Here is a 22,068-nt window from a genome sequence, read left to right on the forward strand (position 1 = left end):
AGAGTTGCTCGGACGCCTGTTTAAGGGTTAATTCCTCCTCCTCACTCTCTTCCCCACCTTTAGAGGGGCGGCTCTTACGCTGAGCTTGTGAGGGACTATTTTTAATAGATCTTGAGCCCTCAGCATGGTCTATTCTGGCATATTCCTTTAGCCTTTCAGCCGTTGTTCCAGACCCCTTGGAACGACTCATTTTAGTAGCAATAGGGCACAGCCGGGTATTAGAAACAGTGCACTCTGGAGTCTTCTGAATCAGAGTTACAGACAGGGTATAATGATCAGATGATGGCTGCAGGGTCCCAGGAGCAGCACAGACCCGCAGCGTCTCACAGGGAGGTAATGTCCAGCCCCAGGAGGCAGGCAAGGGCCCCCACAGCCCAGGGAATGACCCTCAGGACCCCACAGGGACAACAGTTAGAGAGGGATCCAAATCCCTATAGTTATGGCGCTGGCTGGGCAGGCGATATAGTAAAGAGGGGGACGCGGGGCCCAATTTTTCAGGGCACACACCGCTTGTCCCTCACAACTGGTCAGATTGTCCGCTCACCGTCCTCCGGCATCCTCAGCGCTGCAGCGATGGAGCCCGGCGCCGCATCTCTCACAGGCAGAGCGCGCGCCTCCAAGATGACCGGCGCCCTGTGCAGGCCCCGCCGGCCGCCCAAGTGCACAGAGCCGCAGGCACTGAAGAATCCAGCCCCGCTCTCCCGCGGGGGTCCAGGAGCGGCCCCGAGTCCAGAGGGGTCAGAAGACAGGCAAGTGTGCTGCCGAAGCAGGGGTCCGCTGGCCGGATATTATCAGGATAACAGGAGCTTCCACAAAGCGCGTCCTCACTCCGTCGCTTACATAGCCACGCCCCTGCCAAAACATCTTTCTTATGATAAGTCGCAAGTCACGACTATTGGCTGGAGACCCACTACATTGCAAGACGAACTGAATAATAATATAGGACACAGTGAGACTAATTTTTTTGTTTTACCTTGTTGTTAATGACTTTATTTAAATTTAATAAAAAGTTTATGGAAAAAAAAGTTCTATGCCTCCAGGAGACTCATTTACTATGGGAAAAGGTGGAGGTGTTGAAGAGGAGGTGGATTGGGAGAGCATATCATTCCACGTATTCTTCATATGCTAGAGGGGTCTCGCCATTAATAGGAGCGTCTACGCCATGTGAAGAAATTGAAAGCCATGTTGATAGTGAAGGACAGTATATTTTTGTTATTTGTAGAATCTATGGGCAATCACTATGTATAGTAGCTATGTACATACCACCGCCATGTAGCGGGACAAAGCTATGTGAGGTTATGGAATTATATAAGCGGGGTACGGGATTACCATTACTTATTATTGGTGATGTCAATAATGTTATAGATGAGGGGCGGGATAGACCTAAACAGAGTGCAGGTAAAAGCATTAGGAAACTGACGGTACTTGGGAATTATATTACAGAGATTGGAATGATGGACCTGTGGAGGGTGAGGAATGAGAACGCGGTGTGCTACTCTTGTTATTCGGCGACACATGGGTCTCTCTCACGAATAGATATGGCACTGGGACATGAACTAATGACACAACTGGTCTGTGGTGTGGAATACCTCCCAAGGGTGATTCCAGACCATAAGCCTCTAGAATTGTCCATTAGATGGGTAGGGGGGAAGAATGGGAAGGGAGGTGGGTGGAAGCTGAACCCAGTGTGGCTGGAATATATTGATATGAATACTATAAAGGAAGAATTGGAGGAGTATTGGCGGATTAATGAAGGGAGTGCTGATAGTCGGGTGGTGTGGGACGCTATGAAAGCGGTCCTAAGGGGTCTCTTGTTTCGAGACATTTCCAGGTGTAGGTCGAAATCTCAGCTAGAAGACAGGAAAATAATAGAAACTTTGGAGAGGGTGGAGAGGGATATGGTACTGGACCCGTCAGCAGAAAATCAGAGTAGGCTAAGGGGTGCACAGGAAGAGGTTAATAAGGTGTATCTGAGGAAAGCAGAGAGGAGGAGGGCCTTCCAGAAAATGCAATTTTATGATGAAGGTGAAAAAGTGGGGCCTCTGTTGTCAGTGGCGGTAGCGGCGCAGAGGGAATCGTCTTATGTATATAAATTGAAGACTGATGAGGGAAGGGAGGTGGGGGACACAGAGTATTTTGGAGGAATTTAGACGATTCTATAATCAGTTATATTCTTCGGGATTGGGGGATTCATTTGGGGACATAGAGGGTTTTCTTCAGGAAGCAGGGCTCCCGAGGATTAAAGACAGTGATAGGGGGAGACTGGAGCTGCCCATAACAAAAGAAGAGATAGAAATGGCTGTTACATCTATGGCTAATAATAGGGCCCTGGGGGCAGATGATATCCGAGTGAAATCTACAAACAATTAATTGAGATGGTGACACTCAGACTGCAAAAGGTTTTTGAAGAGGCTCTTCGGGAGGGTGAATTACTGGCGTCCATGAGGGAGGCGGTGGTGGTGGTCATTCCGAAATAGGGAAGAGATCCGGGGTTGGCAGAATCTTATAGGCCCATCTCGTTGCTGACGGTGGATGTAATGATTTTGGCTAGCCGTTTGGCGAGTGTGGTTAAGGATCTTGTCCATCCGGACCAATCCGGTTTTATGCCAAATAAGTCTACGGCGATTAATTTGCGTAGAATTTTTCTGAACTTGCAGCTCCCGTCGGACAATAGGGGCAGTAGGGTTGTGGTATCATTGGACATGTGTAAAGCGTTTGATAGTGTTGAGTGACAGTATCTTTGGAGGGTGTTGGAACGCTTTGGTTTTGGGCCAACCTTTATTTCATGGATACGGTTGCTATATACTTTTCCGACCGCTAGGGTCAGAGTTAATGGGCAAATGTCTGGGAGTTTTTCGCTTCATAGGGGGACTAGGCAGGGGTGTCCACCAGTGGCGGGCTGGGCCGGGTGGCAGGGAGGAATTTTCCCCCCGGGCCGGTTAATTGGCAGAAGGACAGGGCCACAGTGCTTGTTGTGTACATAATAGTACTGTCGGCATCATCAGAGGACTGGAGACAGGAGGAGGAGAGCGGCCGCCGCACTAGCAGCTGCAGACACAGGGGGGCCAGGCGGGCTGCCTGCCACACAGACATAGCATAGGCATAGGTTAGCATTAGCTGAGACAGGGTTGCTGGGCGGGTGGCCGGGCACTACTGCAGCCACACACACATAGGCTATGTGTGTGCGGCGCCCCGCCCACTCGCCCTCCCTCCATGTGTCTGCTAAATGCTATGTGACATTATCATAGCATTAGCAGACACGGGGGGGCGGGCCGCCGCACACACATAGCACATTAACTGACACAGGGGGGGTGGGCAGGACACGGCAGCACACATAGGTTGCATCATTCATTATAGTACTGTGTAGCAGTACAGAGACATGGGGAGGGGCACTCAGTCACTGCACACAGAGTCAGACTGTCACTGCAGGCTGACTGAGACAGTGAGACAGCACAGACGTGGCCGAGGTTCAGAGAGAGGCGGGTGGGTGGGTCATGTGTACAGCGTGCTACGTAAGCACGTCTCTGAACCGTCCGCAGCCATATCTGGGAGAAGAGGCAGAGATCAGCCGCCATTGCTCACACAGTGAGAGCCTCAGCCCTCAGCCAGGCCTCAAACTGTCCACTCGTGACTCGCTCCACTGAGTGCACTACTGATCGTGTGTCCTCCAGCCCAGGCAGGCTCCTCCAGCACAGCAAGTATGGGAAAATGTGTTTTATCCACATTCACAGACATCTAAAATGTTAATGTGACTGTGACTGATGTGTCCCTCTAAGGCCTGTTTCACACGTCAGTTTTTTCTTGTCAGTTACAATCCGCCAAAATGGCGGAAAGCGGATCCGTTCGTAACTGATGCAAACGGACGGCAGCGGACCGTTTTTTTTACTGATCCGTTGGCTGAAGAATTTTTAAGGAACCGCAGTTTGGGGAAGAGAAAGAGAGAGAAAGAGAGAGGGAGAATTTTTCCGTGCGCCAGAAAGTATCTCAGGGTTAAATTGCCGGCTGAGTTCATGCCTCCGGGCATGCGCAATACAAAAATGCGGATCATTCAGCCAAAAAAACGTTACATGCTCCGTCTGGGCATGTCGGCGGACGGTAAAAAAATGGCGGATCCGCAAAAAAACGGATTCAACGGATGGCCATCCCCATCCGTCAAGATCCGCCAGTAATGCAAGTCAATGGGAAAAAAAACTGATCCGCCAAATCAGACAAGGTGATTTTCTGGATTTGTTTTCTCATTTTGACTCTCATAGTTGTGGTCTACCTATGATGTCAATTACAGGCCTCTGTCATCTTTTTAAGTGGGAGAACTTGCACAATTGGTGGCTGACTAAATACTTTTTTCCCCACTGTATGATACGTATAGGACAGTGAGGACCTTCATACAATATATAGGGGGCAGTGGGGACATCATATTGTATATAGGGGCTATGTAGCCATTTTACTATATATAGGGAGCTCTGGGGTCCTCAATGTATTATAAAGGGCTTTGGGGAAAATCATATTGTTTATTGAGGGCTGTAGGACTATCACTCTGTCTATACAGAGCTGTGTGGGTACTCAAAGGACATTATTTATTATAAAAGGAGACATTATTAGTTTTGATAGGGGCACTCAGGTCCCATTATTTATTTTTGTTGGGGGGGGCATTATTAACTTTAAGTGGACACTCAAGAGTATTTGTTGCTGGAAGGGGGCACTTGGGATATTATATAGAATTTTTTGGGGAGGGAGTAATCCTAATGATGCCATAATTTTTTAAATATTGGGGTCAGTGCTCCACACCGCAAGTGCACGCAGAGTGGGGAGTTTTTGTAGGTTGGAAATAGATGGCTACGTCGCTTTAAATGTGTTTTTATTGTAATCTGTGCAGACAAGCTGTGGCTGGAGAAGTGGTAATGGAGGTCTGGGCCAGATGGAAAAGACTGGAAAAGTGAACAACCCGAATCAGAAAGAACGTCATGTGTAAGTTAAACTGTACTGTAATCACGTGTATGTTCTGTGGGACTGGTATCTACCAATATACAGTTACTGTAAGGTGGTAAGATTGCTCTTTTTAGTAGTGTTTTTATTTTTTTTATTTAGTAACAGGTTAATGTGTTTCAGTCATTATGTAGTAGAAGGTGTATGGTGGTATCATTGGTCTTTGTATAGAGTGTTTTGTTATGTAGAGATAATGGTCATATTATTATGTATTCTCTGTGTATTGGTGATGATAGTGGACATTGTGCAGCCGTATTGTTTGGTCTTTTGTAGTAGTCATTTTGATAATATTGGTCTTTGCATTGTGTGTTGTTGGCTAGCAACAGTGATATACTGTAATTACAGATGCTATTTTATATGGATATAGGGCGGTCATATGGGGAAACATGCACTTTGGGGCTTGGACCCCTGGTCTTTTAGGACCCTAGCAACACCCCTGCGTACTGTGTGTTTACATGTCCGTGTTTCCGGAGTTGTATGTTTGAAGGTAAGCTCAGTTATGGTACCATATCTAAGCAGTAAGCTTGGTTCTGGTACTGTATCGATGTAGTAATCTAGATTCTGGTACCATATGTATGCCGTAAGCTTGGTATTGTTCCCGTATTTATGTAGTAGACTTAATAATCTCGGTTCAGCTCCCATATCTCTGGAGTAAGCTCTGTTCTGCTCCCATATCTCTGTAGTAAGCTCATTTCTGCTCCCATATCTCTGGAGTAAGCTCGGATCTGCTCCCATATCTCTGTAGTAAGATCATTTCTACTCGCTTATCTCTGTAGTAAGCTCGGATCTGCTCCCATATCTCTGTAGTAAGATCATTTCTGCTCCCATATCTCTGTAGTAAGCTCGGATCTGCTCCCATAGCTCTGTAGTAAGCTCAGTTCTACTCGCTTATCTCTGTAGTATGCTCGGTTCTGCTCCCATATCTCTGGAGTAAGCTCATTTCTGCTCCCATATCTCTGTAGTAAGCTCGGATCTGCTCCCATAGCTCTGTAGTATGCTCAGTTCTACTCGCTTATCTCTGTAGTATGCTCGGTTCTGCTCCCATATCTCTGTAGTAAGCTCATTTCTGCTCCCATATCTCTGTAGTAAGCTCTGTTCTGCTCCCATATCTCTGTAGTAAGCTCATTTCTGCTCCCATATCTCTGTAGTAAGCTCTGTTCTGCTCCCATATCTCTGTAGTAAGCTCATTTCTGCTCCCATATCTCTGTAGTAAGCTCTGTTCTGCTCCCATATCTCTGTAGTAAGCTCATTTCTGCTCCCATATCTCTGGAGTAAGCTCGGTTCTGCTCCCATATCTCTGTAGTAAGCTCATTTCTGCTCCCATATCTCTGTAGTAAGCTCTGTTCTGCTCCCATATCTCTGTAGTAAGCTCATTTCTGCTCCCATATCTCTGTAGTAAGCTCTGTTCTGCTCCCATATCTCTGTAGTAAGCTCATTTCTGCTCCCATATCTCTGTAGTAAGCTCTGTTCTGCTCCCATATCTCTGTAGTAAGCTCATTTCTGCTCCCATATCTCTGTAGTAAGCTCTGTTCTGCTCCCATATCTCTGTAGTAAGCTCATTTCTGCTCCCATATCTCTGGAGTAAGCTCTGTTCTGCTCCCATATCTCTGTAATTAGAACTGCAAGGAAAAAAAGCGCAATAGGGTCTTATCTGAGAAAATCAAGATATCAAATAGTAGTATATACTCACCGTATACAGGAGAGTAACAGGCATAAAGAAATGCGGTCAGCTTGCTGCACATCCAAATGACCACGCTGTGGCCATAAATCTTCAGATTCACTAATAGGACTTTTATGGATCAAAACGTGCGCTGCCAGACCATCAATCCTCACAGGTGGTATATTTAATATATTTATTTCCCAACGCGTTTCGAGGTCATAAAACCTCTTCCTCAGGGGATGACATGTAGTAAGCTCTGTTCTGCTCCCATATCTCTGTAGTAAGCTCGGATCTGCTCCCATATCTCTGTAGTAAGATCATTTCTGCTCCCATATCTCTGTAGTAAGCTCGGATCTGCTCCCATATCTCTGTAGTAAGCTCAGTTCTACTCACTTATCTCTGTAGTATGCTCGGTTCTGCTCCCATATCTCTGTAGTATGCTCGGTTCTGCTCCCATATCTCTGTAGTAAGCTCATTTCTGCTCCCATATCTCTGTAGTAAGCTCGGATCTGCTCCCATATCTCTGGAGTAAGCTCTGTTCTGCTCCCATATCTCTGTAGTAAGCTCATTTCTGCTCCCATATCTCTGTAGTAAGCTCGGATCTGCTCCCATAGCTCTGTAGTAAGCTCAGTTCTACTCGCTTATCTCTGTAGTATGCTCGGTTCTGCTCCCATATCTCTGTAGTAAGCTCATTTCTGCTCCCATATCTCTGTCTAAGCTCGGATCTGCTCCCATAGCTCTGTAGTAAGCTCAGTTCTCGCTTATCTCTGTAGTAAGCTCATTTCTGCTCCCATATCTCTGTAGTAAGCTCGGATCTGCTCCCATAGCTCTGTAGTAAGCTCAGTTCTACTCGCTTATCTCTGTAGTATGCTCGGTTCTGCTCCCATATCTCTGTAGTAAGCTTGGCTCTGCTCCCATATCTCTGTAGTAAGCTTGGCTCTGCTCCCTTATTGCTGTAGTAAGCTCGTTTCAGTTCCCTTATCTAAGTAGTATTCTTGGTTCCGTTCTTGTGTCTATGTAGTTAGCTTGCTTCTGTTACTGTATCTATGTAGGCAGTAAGCTTGGTTCTACTCCCATATCTATGCAGCAAGCTTTGTTCTGTTCGCATATCTATGTACCAGCCTGTCTTTAAAGCTTGTCATTGCTGCTGCTTTAATGCAGCGACCAGAGATAAGCAGGACAGAGGTGGGCCACCACAACTCGAGGGTCACTGCCTTGTGATTGCCCCCGAGGCTGAAAAGTGCCAGCCAGCCCCTGGTGTCCGCTGTCCCCGCTACTTTTTGCATTGGCAGTGGAGCCCCTGGAGCAGACAATTAGGAGGATGGCTTCGGTTAAAGGGTTCAGATATGGCTTGGTAGAAGAAAAAGTATCACTGTATGCAGATGATGTGTTGCTTTATTTGGAGGATTCCGGAGAGTCGTTGTTGAGAGCAATGGAAATTATTAAAACATTTGGGTCTATATCGGGATTAGAAATTAACTGGGAAAAATCCACTGTCATGGCTGTAGATGATTGTGTTGTTGATTTGCCAGTGTCGGGGGAGGGTAGTAGGTTGGCAGTGGTGTGACAGTTTAAATACCTGGGCATTCAGGTGACACTTCTGATTTCGAGCTATGCAGATTTGAATCTGATTCCACTGCTGAGTAAGTTTGGGAGTAAAGTAGGGGTGTGGTGTAAACTGTATCTTTCAGTAGTGGGAAGAATTAATCTGATTAAGATGATTTTGATGCCCCAACTGCTATACGCCTTGCACAATGCCCCTATCTGGTTCCCTAAGCGGTGGTTTCGTGCTATTTACTCTATATTTAGGGATCTTGTGTGGGAAAATAGCAGCCAAGGATCAGACTGGAGATATTACAGAGGCCCAAGGATGGAGGGGGACTGGCGCTTCCGAACCCTTGGATTTATTACTTAGCTGCTCAGGGCCAACAGATGAGGGGGTGGAGGGATGTGTCTGGGGCTGGTTCAATACAAAGGGTCTTGGTCCAGGTGACGGGGAGGGATCCCTTGGTTCAGGGGTTGGAGGCAGGAAGGTTTAGGAAGTTGGGTTTGATGTATCCTACTTTAGCGCTGATACATAAAGTCTGGGAGGCAATTAAAAAGATTAGGGGTTTGGAACACTTGACAAATTTTTCCCCGATATGGCAAAATGAGACTCTACCAGAATTTGTTAAAATGGGAGAATTTAAAAATTGCACGAGACTGGGAATACAGTACATGGTTCAGGTGCAGGACGCGCAGAGACTGGTGCCGTTTGGAAAGTTCCAGGAAGATTATGGGCTACGGGAGGTCTGCAGATTTCAATATGGGCAGTGTAGGCATGCTTATGGTACGCAGAGTAGGACGATGAATATGGAGATTCACAAGGATATATTGATTATGTCTGTGCAGAGGGGGGAACAAAAGGGGTAGTGTCGGGCATTTATAAGGATCTAATGCATACTTTTTTAAATAATTATCCTATTAGAGCACAGGGGAAATGGGAGGAGTTGGGTAGGATAGAGGAAGATAAATGGGAAGTGATTATGGAATATATACCCCAATTATCGCTGAGTGAACCGGGCAGACTCTCGCAGATATATGTACTCCATAGAGTATATAGGACTCCTGGATGGCTGTATAGAGCGGGTCTGAGACAGACTTCTGAGTGTCCTCGGTGCCGAATGGAGGGGGCTGGAGTTCTCTATATGTTATGGCAGTGTCCAAATCTGAACCCATATTGGACGGCGGTGCGTAATGCCATAGGAGGCGCGTATGGTTGTAGGATTGAGAGGGATCCTGTGGTGTGTATACTGGGATATGTGGAGGAGGTCCAGGTACATAATAAATATAAGGTGGCTCTAGCTAGATTATTATATATTGCGCAAAAACTGATCGCCAGACACTGGATAAATGAAGATCCGCCGACACTGAGGGAATTTTTCAGACAATCTGACTATATTGTGAATACGGAAAAAAACATTTACATTAAGAGAAAAGGCAAAAGAACATCTGAGACACTGTGGACACCTTGGGTGGAGAGAAGATGACCCTGAACTTAGGTTACACCATGCATTATTTGCTGCTCTTGTATGTAATGGGGGGAGGGGAAAGGAATTTCTGAAACTAATGTCCATTGTTAATGCTGTTCTCATTGCGATTTTTGTTCTTTTGTTTTGTACCTTAAATTTGGTTAAATAAAAATTTATCTGATTTAAAAAAAACTATATGGGCCCACTCACCCTGACAGTGCATTTGTTTGGAGGTCTGGGCAGGTCAGCATCTCTGCCTCTTTGCTGTGTTTTAAATTATATTTTGCACAAATTATATTTACCCAAATTATATTTTCTTGTCTTAACTCTATACTATTTAACATTAGAAGCTGTGTATTTTTGTAGTTATTTGTATGTATACATGATTGATTACCACTTCTGTCTGTAAAAACAATCCCCTTTAACCCCTTTGTGACATCGGGTGTAAATGTACACTGATGTCGGACTCCGTCCTTTTGATGTGGGCACCGGCGCTGAGCCTACATCTTTTCTCGCACATGATGGGCCAGAAATCCCGCACATCGGTGACCCTGTCACATGAGCGCGGGTCACCGATGAGTTGGCATGACAACCAGAAGTCTCCAGCCGACCTCTATGGTTGTCACTGCCGGATCCTATGAGCGCTGCCCAGTGGTTGGCGCTCATAGCAAGTGAGCAACTCTGCTACATAAAGGTGATCTGATCATTGCCTGTATGTAGCAGAGCCGATCGGGTTATAGCAGCTTCTAGCCTCACATTGAGACTATTGAAGCATGCCTGTGAAGACATGGGGTGGTCAGCGGGTGCTGCGGTCCGCTGGCTGAAACCACATGAATCAGGGATCGTCCCACCGAGCACCGGCTCTCCCTTTAACATGGGCATCACGCTACTCAGACAACACACAGTGAGGGTAAAACAGTGTGGCAATGCTTTACTGAACCACACAACAGGCAGATAACACAAAGAACAGTCCCAGCAACATACCCAACAGAGTGCACATTACAGAGTCTCACTCTTCCGCTGATTCGCTCCCAGGGTCGCTACCCCACCTGTGGCACACACAGAGAGGAGGTAACGACAAGTGTAGGAAGATGACAATCCATTCAGTCCATACAAGGTACAAGGCCAGTTGATCCGAGGATCACAACCTGGCTTCTCCAAACGTATCCATGGTTCAACGATAGTCAATGGAGCAGATCTGTATTCTTCCAACCGAGGCTGAAGACCCCTAGGTTGTTTCCTGTAGAATGATAGATCCGTGTCCCTCGTGATGTAAAAACTATGAAGTATATAGTTTGAAGTCTGGGATCTGCCAATATGTGGCTAGTTTTCTGTTTTGGAAAACATGATACACGATTTTAATTTTTTTTTGTCCAGTCTCGCTTGAATATAGATCAATATTAAATAGTCACCTGATGACGCCTTTGGTGATCACAATGAAACACGTAGAAATAAGAGGCTTGGAGAGTGAGTGTGTATACATCACCTCACCCTATATACTGAAATGTGGGGTATATGTTTTTTTCTCTTAGTCACCTACTGACTAATATTCAGGGGGTGAATTATGGGTATAGTTTTACATTTGGAATTAATAAAATTTTGTTTTATCCCTTTGTCAGCAAACATGAGGAATGACAAGAGACAGCCCATTTAAAAAAATTCAAGTTTGGTTAAAACTATTCCAACATTATGAACATAAAAAAGGCTTCTCCCCTATGTGACGTTTCTGATGTTTATTAACAGCTGATTTCCAAGTAAAATATTTCCCACATTAAGAAAATAAAAAAGGCTTCTCCCCTGTGTGACTTCTCTGATGTCTAACAAGAAATGCTTTCCGGTTAAAATATTTCCCAGATTATGAACAGGAAAAAGGCTTCTCCCCTGTGTGTTATTTGGTGTGGAACAAGACTCCCTTTCTGGTTAAAAATTGTTACACGTTCTGAACATGAAAAAGGTTTCTCCCCTTGGGTGAGTTCTCTGGTGCCTAACACACTCTGATTTAGTGCAAAAGCATTTCCCACATTCTGAACATGAAAAAGGCTTCTCCCCTGTGTGAATTTTCTGGTGTCTAACAAAATATGATTTATGTGCAAAACATTTCCCACATTCTGAACAGCAAAAAGGCTTCTCCCCTGTGTGAGTTTTATGGTGATTAACCAAATCTGATTTCTGGATAAAACATTTCCCACATTCTGAACAGGAAAAAGGCTTCTCCCCTGTGTGAGTGCTATGGTGGTAAACCAATTGTGATTTCCAGTTAAAACATTTCCCACATTCTGAACAGGAAAAAGGCTTCTCCCCTGTGTGAGTTCTCTGGTGTCTAACAAAAAGTGATTTATGTGCAAAACATTTCCCACATTCTGAACAGGAAAAAGGCTTCTCCCCTGTGTGAGTTCTATGGTGAGTAACAAGCAGTGATTTACGTGCAAAATATTTCCCACATTCTGAACAGGAAAAACGCTTCCCCCCTATGTGAGTTCTATGGTGATTAACCAAATCTGATTTCTGGTTAAAACATTTCCCACATTCTGAACATGAAAAAGGCTTCTCCCCTGTGTGAGTTCTCTGGTGTTTAACAAAGTGTGATTTATGTGCATAACATTTCCCACATTCTGAACAGCAAAAAGGCTTCTCTCCTGTGTGAGTTCTCTGGTGAGTAACAAAATTTGATTTCTGTATAAAACATTTCCCACATTCTGAACAGGAAAAAGGCTTCTCCCCTGTGTGAGTTCTATGGTGATTAACCAAATCTGATTTCTGGTTAAAACATTTCCCACATTCTGAACAGGAAAAACGCTTCACCCCTGTGTGAGTTCTATGGTGACTATCCAAATCTGATTTCTGGTTAAAACATTTCCCACATTCTGAACATGAAAAAGGCTTCTCCACTGTGTGAATTTTCTGGTGTCTAACAAAATGTGATTTATGTGCAAAACATTTCCCACATTCTGAACAGCAAAAAGGCTTCTCCCCTGTGTGAGTTTTATGGTGATTAACCAAAACAGATTTCAGGTTAAAACATTTCCCACATTCTGAACAGGAAAAAGGCTTCTCCCCTGTGTGAGTTCTATGGTGATAAACCAATTGTGATTTCCTGTTAAAACATTTCCCACATTCTGAACAGGAAAAAGGCTTCTCCCCTGTGTGAATTCTCTGGTGTCTAACAAAATGTGATTTATGTGCAAAACATTTCCCACATTCTGAACAGCAAAAAGGCTTCTCCCCTGTGTGAGTTTTATGGTGATTAACCAAATCTGATTTCTGGTTAAAACATTTCCCACATTCTGAACAGGAAAAACGCTTCTCCCCTGTGTGAGTTCTATGGTGATTAACCAAATCTGATTTCTGGTTAAAACATTTCCCACATTCTGAACAGGAAAAAGGCTTCTGCCCTGTGTGAGTTCTATGGTGATTAACCAAATTTGATTTCTGGTTAAAACATTTCCCACATTCTGAACAGGAAAAAGGCTTCTCCCCTGTGTGAGTTCTCTGGTGAGTAACAAAATGCGATTTCCATGTAAAACATTTCCCACATTCTGAACATGAGAATGACTTCTTTGCTTTAGGAACAGTTTGTTTTTTAATGCCTCTTTTGTGACTTTGATTTTCCATAGTAGTCAGTAATGAATCAGAAGATGGGACCTGTTTCATAGGATCAGATGACAGATCTTTGCTGTGAATAGATGATGATATATCAGGAGTAATGGCATTCACTTCAGTTGTATCTTGTAGGATCTCAAGATTATCAGATTTAAAAATTGAAGATGTCAGCTGTCCCTCTGATCTCCTGGTACAGTCATCTGCTAAGATAAAAAACAATTATTTATTTATGAAATATCCTTGAGTTTTATATTTTTGAACATTTCTACTTAGCTTGCCATTTTTATGGACAGTTTATGTAAAGAACTTTAATTATTTGCCAAGACAATGACAATTCACAGTCTAATAGAAAACCTTGTTGGATGAGCCAGTAGTGTGCGGTGTTCAACTGTTGGTTCATTCTGCCTCCCAAATATCAAATAAAAAGAAACCAATCAATGTTATGTAGGTGAAAATAATACCAATTCTCATCTCACAAAAAAACAAGTCCCCACTCAGGTCCATCATCTGTCAATGGAAAAACAGAGGTTCCCGCACTATTAGTGGCTCAAAGGCTGTTGAAAAGCAACAAGGTTTCCATAAACCAATCCAGCAAAATCCGCTCTCACTTCTGAGTCTTGCAGTGTGCGCAAACAACATTTAGGATCCCTGTATTTAGCAATATTATAGTGAGAGGAACCCACTTAATTTGTGGTGTGTGTCTCCTGGAGCACAATCTGGGCACTATGTGTTGGGTAATAAAATGGCAAATGTGTAATTTTCACTCTCCAACATCCACTACGTGTTAATTTCCAGAAAGTTGCTGTGGAGTCAAAATATTCACTCCTCCTAGACATGTGGTCAAAATTGTTGGTACCCCTCGTTTACTGACAGATAAACCCACAATGGTCACAGAAATAACTTGAATCCTACAAAAGTAATAATAAATCAAAAATCTATGAAAATTAACAAATGAAAGTCTGACATTGCTTTTCAGCCATGCTTCCACAGAATTTAAAAAAGTAAAACTCATGAAATAGGCCTGGACAGAAATGATGGCACCCTTAACTAAAATATTTTGTTGCACAACCTTTTGAGGCAATCATGGCAATCAAACGATTTCTGTAACTGTCAATGAGACTTCTGCTCCTCTCGACATGTATTTTGGCCCACTCTTCAAGAGCAACTGCCCCAGTTGTCTCGTGTTTGTAGGTTGCCTTTTACAGACGGCATGTTTCAGCTCTTTTCAAAGATGCTCATTAGGATTTAGGTCAGGGCTCATAAATGGCCACTTCAGAATAGTCCAATATTTTCCTCTTTGCCATTCTTGCGTCTTTTTAGCCCAGTATTGTGTGTCATTATCCTGCTGCTAGATCCATGATCTGCGACTGAGATCAAGCTTTCTGACATTGGGCAGCACATTTCTCTCTAGAATCCCTTGATAGTCTTGAGATTTCATTGTACCCTGCACAGATTCTAGACACCCTGTGCCAGATAGAGCAAAGCAGCCCCAGAACGTAACAGAGCCTCCTCCATGTTTCACAGCAGGGACAGTGTTCTTTTTGTGATATGCTTCATTTTTCCATCTGAGAACATAGAGCTGATGTGCCTTGCCAGAAAGTTCCATTTTTATCTCATCTGTCTATAGGAAATTCTCCCAGAAGATTTGTAGCTTGTCAACATGTAGTTTGGCAAATTCCAGTCTGTTTTTTTATGATTTTTTTTTCAACAATGGTGTCCTCCTTGGTCATCTCCCATGAAGACGACTTTGGCTCATACGACAGATGGTGGGATCTGACACTGATGTTCCTTCAGCTTGAAGTTCACCTTTAATCTGTTTAGAAATTTTTCTGGGCTCTGTTACCATTCGTATTATCTGTCTCTTTGGTTTGTCATCAATTTTCCTCATATGGTCATGTCCATGGAGGGTGGCTACAGTCCAATGGATATTAAATTTCTGAATAATATGTGCAACTTTAGTCACAGGAACATGAAGCTGCTTGGAGATGGTCTTATAACTTTTACCTGTAACATGTTTGTGTATAATTTTCTTTCTAATCTTCTGAGACAACTCTTTCCTTCGCTTTCTCTGGTCCATGTTGAGTGTGATACGCACCATGTCACCACACAGCACAGGGAGTATCTGTAGCCTCTATACAGGCCACTCACGGATTCCAGGATTGTAGACACCTGTGATGCAAATTAGTGGACACACTGCGATTTACACATTCTGTAGAAGCATGGCTGAAAAGCAATGTCTATGTATGATCTGTTTTGAGTTCTCCTTCCCCTTTCCTTCCCTCTTTCCTCGTTCCTTCCCCCCCTCCCTGCCCTTCCTTCTCCGTCCCTCCCTACACTTTAAATTTAAAAACTCAATAAACTGTTGGAAAAGAAAAGCAATGTCTGACTTTCATTTGTTCATTTTCATAGATTTTTTATTTATTATTACTTTTGTCAGATTTAAGTTATTTCTGTGACCATTGTGGGTTTTTCTGTCATTAAACGAGGGGTACCAACAATTTTGACCCCGTGTGTAGAGATTATAACCTTCAGTGAATTAATTAATAACATGGAATCACTTTATGGGGATTTCTACTATTCTGGTTTTCTGTCATTTAGTTATATTAGGGCTTCTGCATATGGTGTGTCCAATCTCATCTGGGATCTGTTCCTGCTGTCCAGCTGGAGTAATCTGCTCCCTTCTTCAGCCAATTGGAAAGTACCACACCCTACTAAAGCGCAAAGCACATGGCCGGAATCTGCCAGATACAGCGCTGTTCTCCTCTGGTTCAGTCCTCTGTGCTCAGCTTCCGGCTTGTGTGTTTGTCTCCTGCTGTGACCGTGGCCCGTTTACTGACTACTCTTGTGTCTTCTGATTCTGTCCTTCTGGTTCTGACCCAGCTACCTGACTATTCTGCTTGCCATCTAACACCACAGAATAGCAGGTAACAACATGGTACAAGCCTAGGGGTCCCAGTGTAAGTCCAGATTCATGTAACAGCCTTAAAGGGCGATGAGCAAGGCAATCCTTGGGATATGGAAAGTAGAGAAGAAAGTGCCAAGCAGGTTCATGGTGGACATCTAACACCACAGAATAGCCATCTAACACCACAGAATAGCAGGTAACACCATGGTCCAAGCCAAGGGGTCCCTGTGTAAGTCCAGATTCCATGTGAGGGTGTTAAAGGGCGATGAGCAAGGCAATCCTTGGGATATGGAAAGCAGAGGAGATAGAGCCAAGCATGTTCATGGGGGACATCTTTTGAGCTGCCAGGTGACCACGAACAATGCTCCCAATACATTGTGTCTGCAAACTATTCCAGCTAGATCTGCATTCAAATAGCTAAATGGCGCTCCTTCCCTTCTGAACACTGCCATGTGCCCAGACAGTAGTGTACAACCGTATGTAGGGTATAGTGCGAAGCTGGAAAATAATTTGTAAGATCCATTTGTTTTCTATTATCCTTTGTGAATAATTTATCACCACATAAAGTGACACACGTCAGATATTAATAATGGGGCCTGATAAAGAACACAAATCTGGCTGCAGGAAGAGGTTAAATCAGAGGATTTTGGACACTACTGTAATCAAACACTGTGACTATAGACAATAACATCTACTGAAATGATCAAACTCCACAGTCTCCATCAGTAATAAATGAGCAGCTAGTGGTGAAACCTCTCTGGGGTAATTAGAGTATGGGGCTCGGTGACGTCACAATCTAAACTATCGTAAGCTCCAATATTTTCTGTCAGATGAGTTTCATGGAGAAATATTACACATTTATAGAGAACTGTGTATAATAGTGCAGAGCGGAGACGTCTTAAAGGGAACCTGTCAGCCGGATTGTGCTCAGTAACCTACAGACACTGTCAGGTCGGCGCCGTTATACTGATTACAATGATACCTGGTGATGAAATGCGTCTTGTGGTTGTTGTGTAATCTGTATTTGTAGTTTTCAGTTAATGACATTCTCTTGCTCTGGGTCGGTGCTCTGGGGCGGGGCTGTGGGCGGGGCTTTATGTGGTGCTCTGATTACATATTCATCTGTATTGGCCTATGACAGGTCGCTGACCCCTCACTGACCTGCCCCCATTATTACATAATGCATATAATAGCATTGATATTATTGGTGATAATGCCCATAATATTGTGGCTATTGTGAGGCTAAGAAAAAAAATTACATCCAGCAAAATGTCACCGGCGATGGCTGCGCCTGCACAGTAGCATCTATAAGTAAGAGATAGAGGCTACTGGACAAGCGCCGCTGGTGACATTTTACTGGATGTAATTTTTTTTCTAAGCCTCACAATAGCCACAGTATTATAGGCATTATCTATATATATATTTACCTTAAATTGTCTGTCATCCACTTCCGTCTGGATGTCCTCAAATCCCACAATCCACCGCGCCGCACCGGAAGTACGCCAACCGCCATATTGGAATACCAAAGTGATGGGTATTCCAATATGGCACCTGCTGGTGATACCAGGCCCTTCCACAGTACCACCAGTGGGATACCGCCGGGACCCTCCCGCCACCACCGGACCCGCCGCTGCCTGCACACCCACCTCTGTCACAGCCGGCAGGAAAGACCGCAGCTTGCGGCCTGTGCTGGAGATGGGGTGCGGGCGCCCTCTGGTGACGCCGCACCCCATCTCCTGCACAGGCCGCAAGCCACTGTCTTTCTTGCCAGCTGGCCGCTGCTAGAACCCCCCGCCGCTGCCTGCCCACCATGTACATACACACACACGTACTCACATACACACATATACACACATGTACTCACACACACAACTCCAGCACAGGCCACAAACCACCCTCTTTTCTGCTGGCTGTGACTGCACGGAGGTGGGTGCCCAGGCAGCTGCGGGACACACACACCCATATGTACACACACACCCACATGTACACACACACACACTTCCCTCTCGATGCGATAACATCGGGCACACCTCTAGTCAACAATAACATCAATGCTATTATATGCATTATGTAATAATGGGGGCAGGTCAGTGAGGGGTCAGCGACCTGTCATAAGCCAATACAGATGAATATGTAATCAGAGTATAACATAAAGCCCCGCCCACAACCCCACCCACAGCCCCGCCCCAGAGCACGAGAATCTCATTAACTGAAAACTACAAATACAGATTACACAACAGTAAACCAGAGTTGCCCTCATTTATGGTGGATCATTGGAGCTACTATGGATCCTGACCAGAAGATTAGAGAAAATAATATTGCTCCCCATTTCAGGAGAGATTGTGCAGTAATCTGAATTCCTTAGGATGGAAAACAATGTAATGTATGACGTGGAGTGAATCCATGAAACCAGGGCTGGAGCCAACACATCTCCTGCAGGCGGGAATAAATGTATATTACAGCCCTCAGCCACGCACAGCTTAGAGATCTATCATGGCACAGGTGGAATGTTTGTCCTGGAGATTATCACAATCCTCCTGGAAGTTAGTTGGTTTTAATACAAATTGAAAAGTCAGGATAAAGGGAAACTCTGCTGTTATTCTACAGAAATTCACACTTAGCCTAAATGTGCAGTGAGGTTATGTTCACACGTTGCGGAACTCCCGTGGAAGTTACCGCGAGAATTCCGGAATTCCATTCCGTGGGAAATTTAAATTCCCGCAATTTTCCGGCGGAAAAACTAGCGTTTTGCAAGCATAATTAGCTTGCAGAATGCTAGCATTTTCCAAGCGATCTGTAGCATCGCTTGGAGAACTGATTGACAGGTTGGTCACACTTGTCTAACATAGTGTTTGACGAGTGTGACCAACGTTTTACTATTGAGGCTGCCTATGCGGCATCAATAGTAAAAGATCTAATGTTAAAAATAGTAAGTAAAAAAATTAATAAAAAATCAGGCCATATTCACCTTCCGGCGTCCCGCGCAGCATCCCCAGGCCTCCGCGATCCTCCGGCAGGTCCCGTTCCCAGTGATGCATTGCGGCAATGACCTTTGAGGTCGCGGTCTCGTGAGATCGCTACATGATCGCGACACGTGACGTCAGCAAAGGCATCGCAATGCATTACTGGGAACGGGAGCTGCCGCGTGTATTGCTGAGTCCTGGGGACGCTGCGCGGGACGCCGGAAGGTGAATATAACCCGACGATTTTTTCATTTTAATTCTATTTTTTACAAGGATATGGTACCCAGAGCCTGGAGGACAGTCTCCTCTCCTCCGGACCGTGGGTAACATCTGCAAATGTTCTGCTTACTTTTCGCATGGTGGGCACAGCCACATGCGGAAAGTAAGCAGAACAATGCATTCCTATGTGGGAGGAATCGCCGCGATTCCGCAAATTAATGAGCATGCTGCGGATTTTACCGCGAAGCGATTCCGCCGCGGGAAAACCCGTAGCATTAGCACAGCATTGCAGAATCCTATAGGATTGCATGGGATGCTGTTTTTTCGTGGCAAAATCGCACGGTAAAAACCACCGCGAAAAAAACGCGATGTGTGAACGCAGCCTTACTGTTGTTAATCATAAAAGGAAAGATTGGCCAGAAAGACTGGACCTGGTCTTGTAGGGACCATGAGACATTCCGCAGCACAGAAGGGAGAGAAGATTCATCCGATAAGATCTCAGGGATCTAGGAAGCCAACAGCATCATTACCCTCCACTTTCTCTTACAGGCCCAGCATAAGATTTTTCTTCAAGTGATTTTCTATCTTGTCAGCACATTCTACGTACGCTGTCATTTGGCTTTATAGTTACAGATCTGGGCAGGTAACGGTCAGCGTCTCCTAATGTGAAGGAGAGAATGGCTAATTCCTGTCTCTTTGTCTTGAGAATAAACTTCAGTTGTGTGCAAGCCTTTACTGAGAAAAGAGAAGACATGTAAGGCCGGGATCACACTACTGTGTGTGATGCGAGAAACTCGCACGAGTCTCTCGCATCAACAGCCATGTATTTCTATGCAGCCGCAGCTCCAGTCCTGAGTACAGGCAGCAGCGCCGGATGTTGATGTGAGAGACTCATGTGTTTCTTGTATCACACGGTAGTTTGATTCCGGCCTAACTCTGTATTCGGTGTGACTCTTTAAGCGCGCACTCGGCCTATATTGGGTCAGGTACAAGTAATCATATAGATATCGCTTTAAGGGATCACCTTCACACTAATCCCAGGGGGTAGGAGGATCCTCCAGGTGGTAAGTTCTATAGAAAAGGGCTTTCAATGCCCAAAGTCATTTGAACTGTTTTGGGTGGAGGAGAATGCTGTGGTCTAGAGTCAAAATGGTAACATGGTAATACGGCTGGACTACACCACCGATAAAGCAGCCACAGCCGGTGACTGAGAATAATCTGTGACTTCTCTGCATTCAGTGGTTACTACTCACCTGGGTAGTCATATGTGGGAATCTCCTCTTTACACCACTCATCATCTCTCACATATGTCTCTGTAGTATTAATATGGGTCAGATCTTCACCCTGAAACAAATATTGTAAAAGTCACCGACAGATGGAGAAGTCCCATCTATGATCAGCTCTAATCCTGCCATCTCCACCGTTCTCATTACACAAGTATAAAACATATAATACTGGTGGATAAAACAAGACTGAGCACAAGACCTTCACAGCCGTCTACACATCATAGGGGAGATCTCCTGACACCTTCTCTCCATCTACCTGATGATCCTGAGGAACATTGGGATCTTCTTGGTTACAGTCCTGTGGAAGAAGAGGACGGGGACATCTCTCTGGTGTTGTCCTCTTACTGGATAGATCTGGAGGAAACACATACAGGGACTGAATTCATTCTCTACATACAGATAATTATAGGCCGTGTGTATTTAGTCCTGTCTATTACCTGGTGATGTGAGGGACTGGGGAACCTCCATTATGACGTTCTTGTACAGATCTCTGTGTCCTTCTAAATACTCCCACTCCTCCATGGAGAAATAGACAGCGACATCCTGACACCTTATAGGAACCTGACACATACAATGATACCGTCATCCCCCGATCCCTTCATAGTGTTACTGTATAATGTCGGTCTGTCATTCCAAGGATGTCATTCTAAGGATAACATCTGAAATATGCCTGAAAATGACTCCCTGCTATAGATACTTCATTATTATTATTACTATGCTTCACTATTACTATCACTCTGACAATACTGTTAACGTATAATGTCCCAGCATTCCCAGCAGTGTCACCTCTCCAGTCAGCAGCTCCATCATCTTGTAAATGAGTTCTAGGATCTTCTGGTCATTGACGTCCTCATGGATCAGGGGGTGAGGTGGAGGTCCCGTGATTGGGCTCAGGGGTCTTCCCCATCCCTCAGACACAGGGTCCTGACAGCGATCACTAGAGGTCTTCTTCACCACTGTGTAATCCTGGTTATGGAGAGACACATTAATAAATCTCACTACAGACATTTCCAGAGTCCTCACCTCTCCAGTTCTGTCCATCTGTTATTCCCATAGATAAGAATGATGTAATGTGACGTCATCAGAATCTCTCACCTCTCCAGTGAGACGGAAGAGGATCTCTAGGGTGAGGTGTAACATCCTCTCCGCCATCTTGTCTCTGTCCATATCCATCCTTGATGGGTAAATCAGGAAAATTCTCTTTTGTAGAAGATCTTCACTGAGAGGATCCGATATTGTAGAGACCTGAATGAGAAGAAGATGAGCCGATGTAACATCATAAGAATCCTGTGTAATAATACAATGACAGCAGCAATCTGCAGAGTCGGAAGATATGACTCTGCCAAATATATATATACATTCACATATCTATCTATATATATAATTTCACCAAAGAAAGTAAGGACTGCAGCACTCACTGATCCATTTTGAAAGTCCGTAG

At 44.5% G+C, this 22,068-nt stretch overlaps 2 protein-coding genes across 2 annotated transcripts in view; one reads left to right on the forward strand and one right to left on the reverse strand.

The window, feature by feature from the left end:
• Nucleotides 1-22,068, forward strand: part of LOC141074009 (uncharacterized) — a 65,505-nt gene that overhangs the window by 15,405 nt on the left and 28,032 nt on the right. The gene's annotated exons all lie outside the window — the stretch shown is intronic.
• LOC141074007 (uncharacterized) lies at nt 10,560-20,980 on the reverse strand. Its single transcript, XM_073561523.1, has 3 exons — nt 20,884-20,980; nt 20,595-20,685; nt 10,560-13,454 (listed from the first exon to the last, which is right to left on the reverse strand). The coding sequence occupies exon 3, from the start codon at nt 13,303-13,305 to the stop codon at nt 11,575-11,577; it is 1,731 nt and encodes a 576-aa protein (XP_073417624.1). The 5' UTR covers nt 13,306-13,454; nt 20,595-20,685; nt 20,884-20,980; the 3' UTR covers nt 10,560-11,574.

The sequence above is a fragment of the Dendrobates tinctorius genome, unplaced genomic scaffold, assembly GCF_039654945.1.
Source record: "Dendrobates tinctorius isolate UK_male_01 unplaced genomic scaffold, ASM3965494v1 ptg000322l, whole genome shotgun sequence".
Taxonomy (NCBI): domain Eukaryota; kingdom Metazoa; phylum Chordata; class Amphibia; order Anura; family Dendrobatidae; genus Dendrobates; species Dendrobates tinctorius.

Excerpts from the sequence above, each read along its gene's own strand:
- LOC141074007 (XM_073561523.1), bottom strand. The coding sequence starts at position 13,305 with ATGAAACAGGTCCCATCTTCTGATTCATTACTGACTACTATGGAAAAT.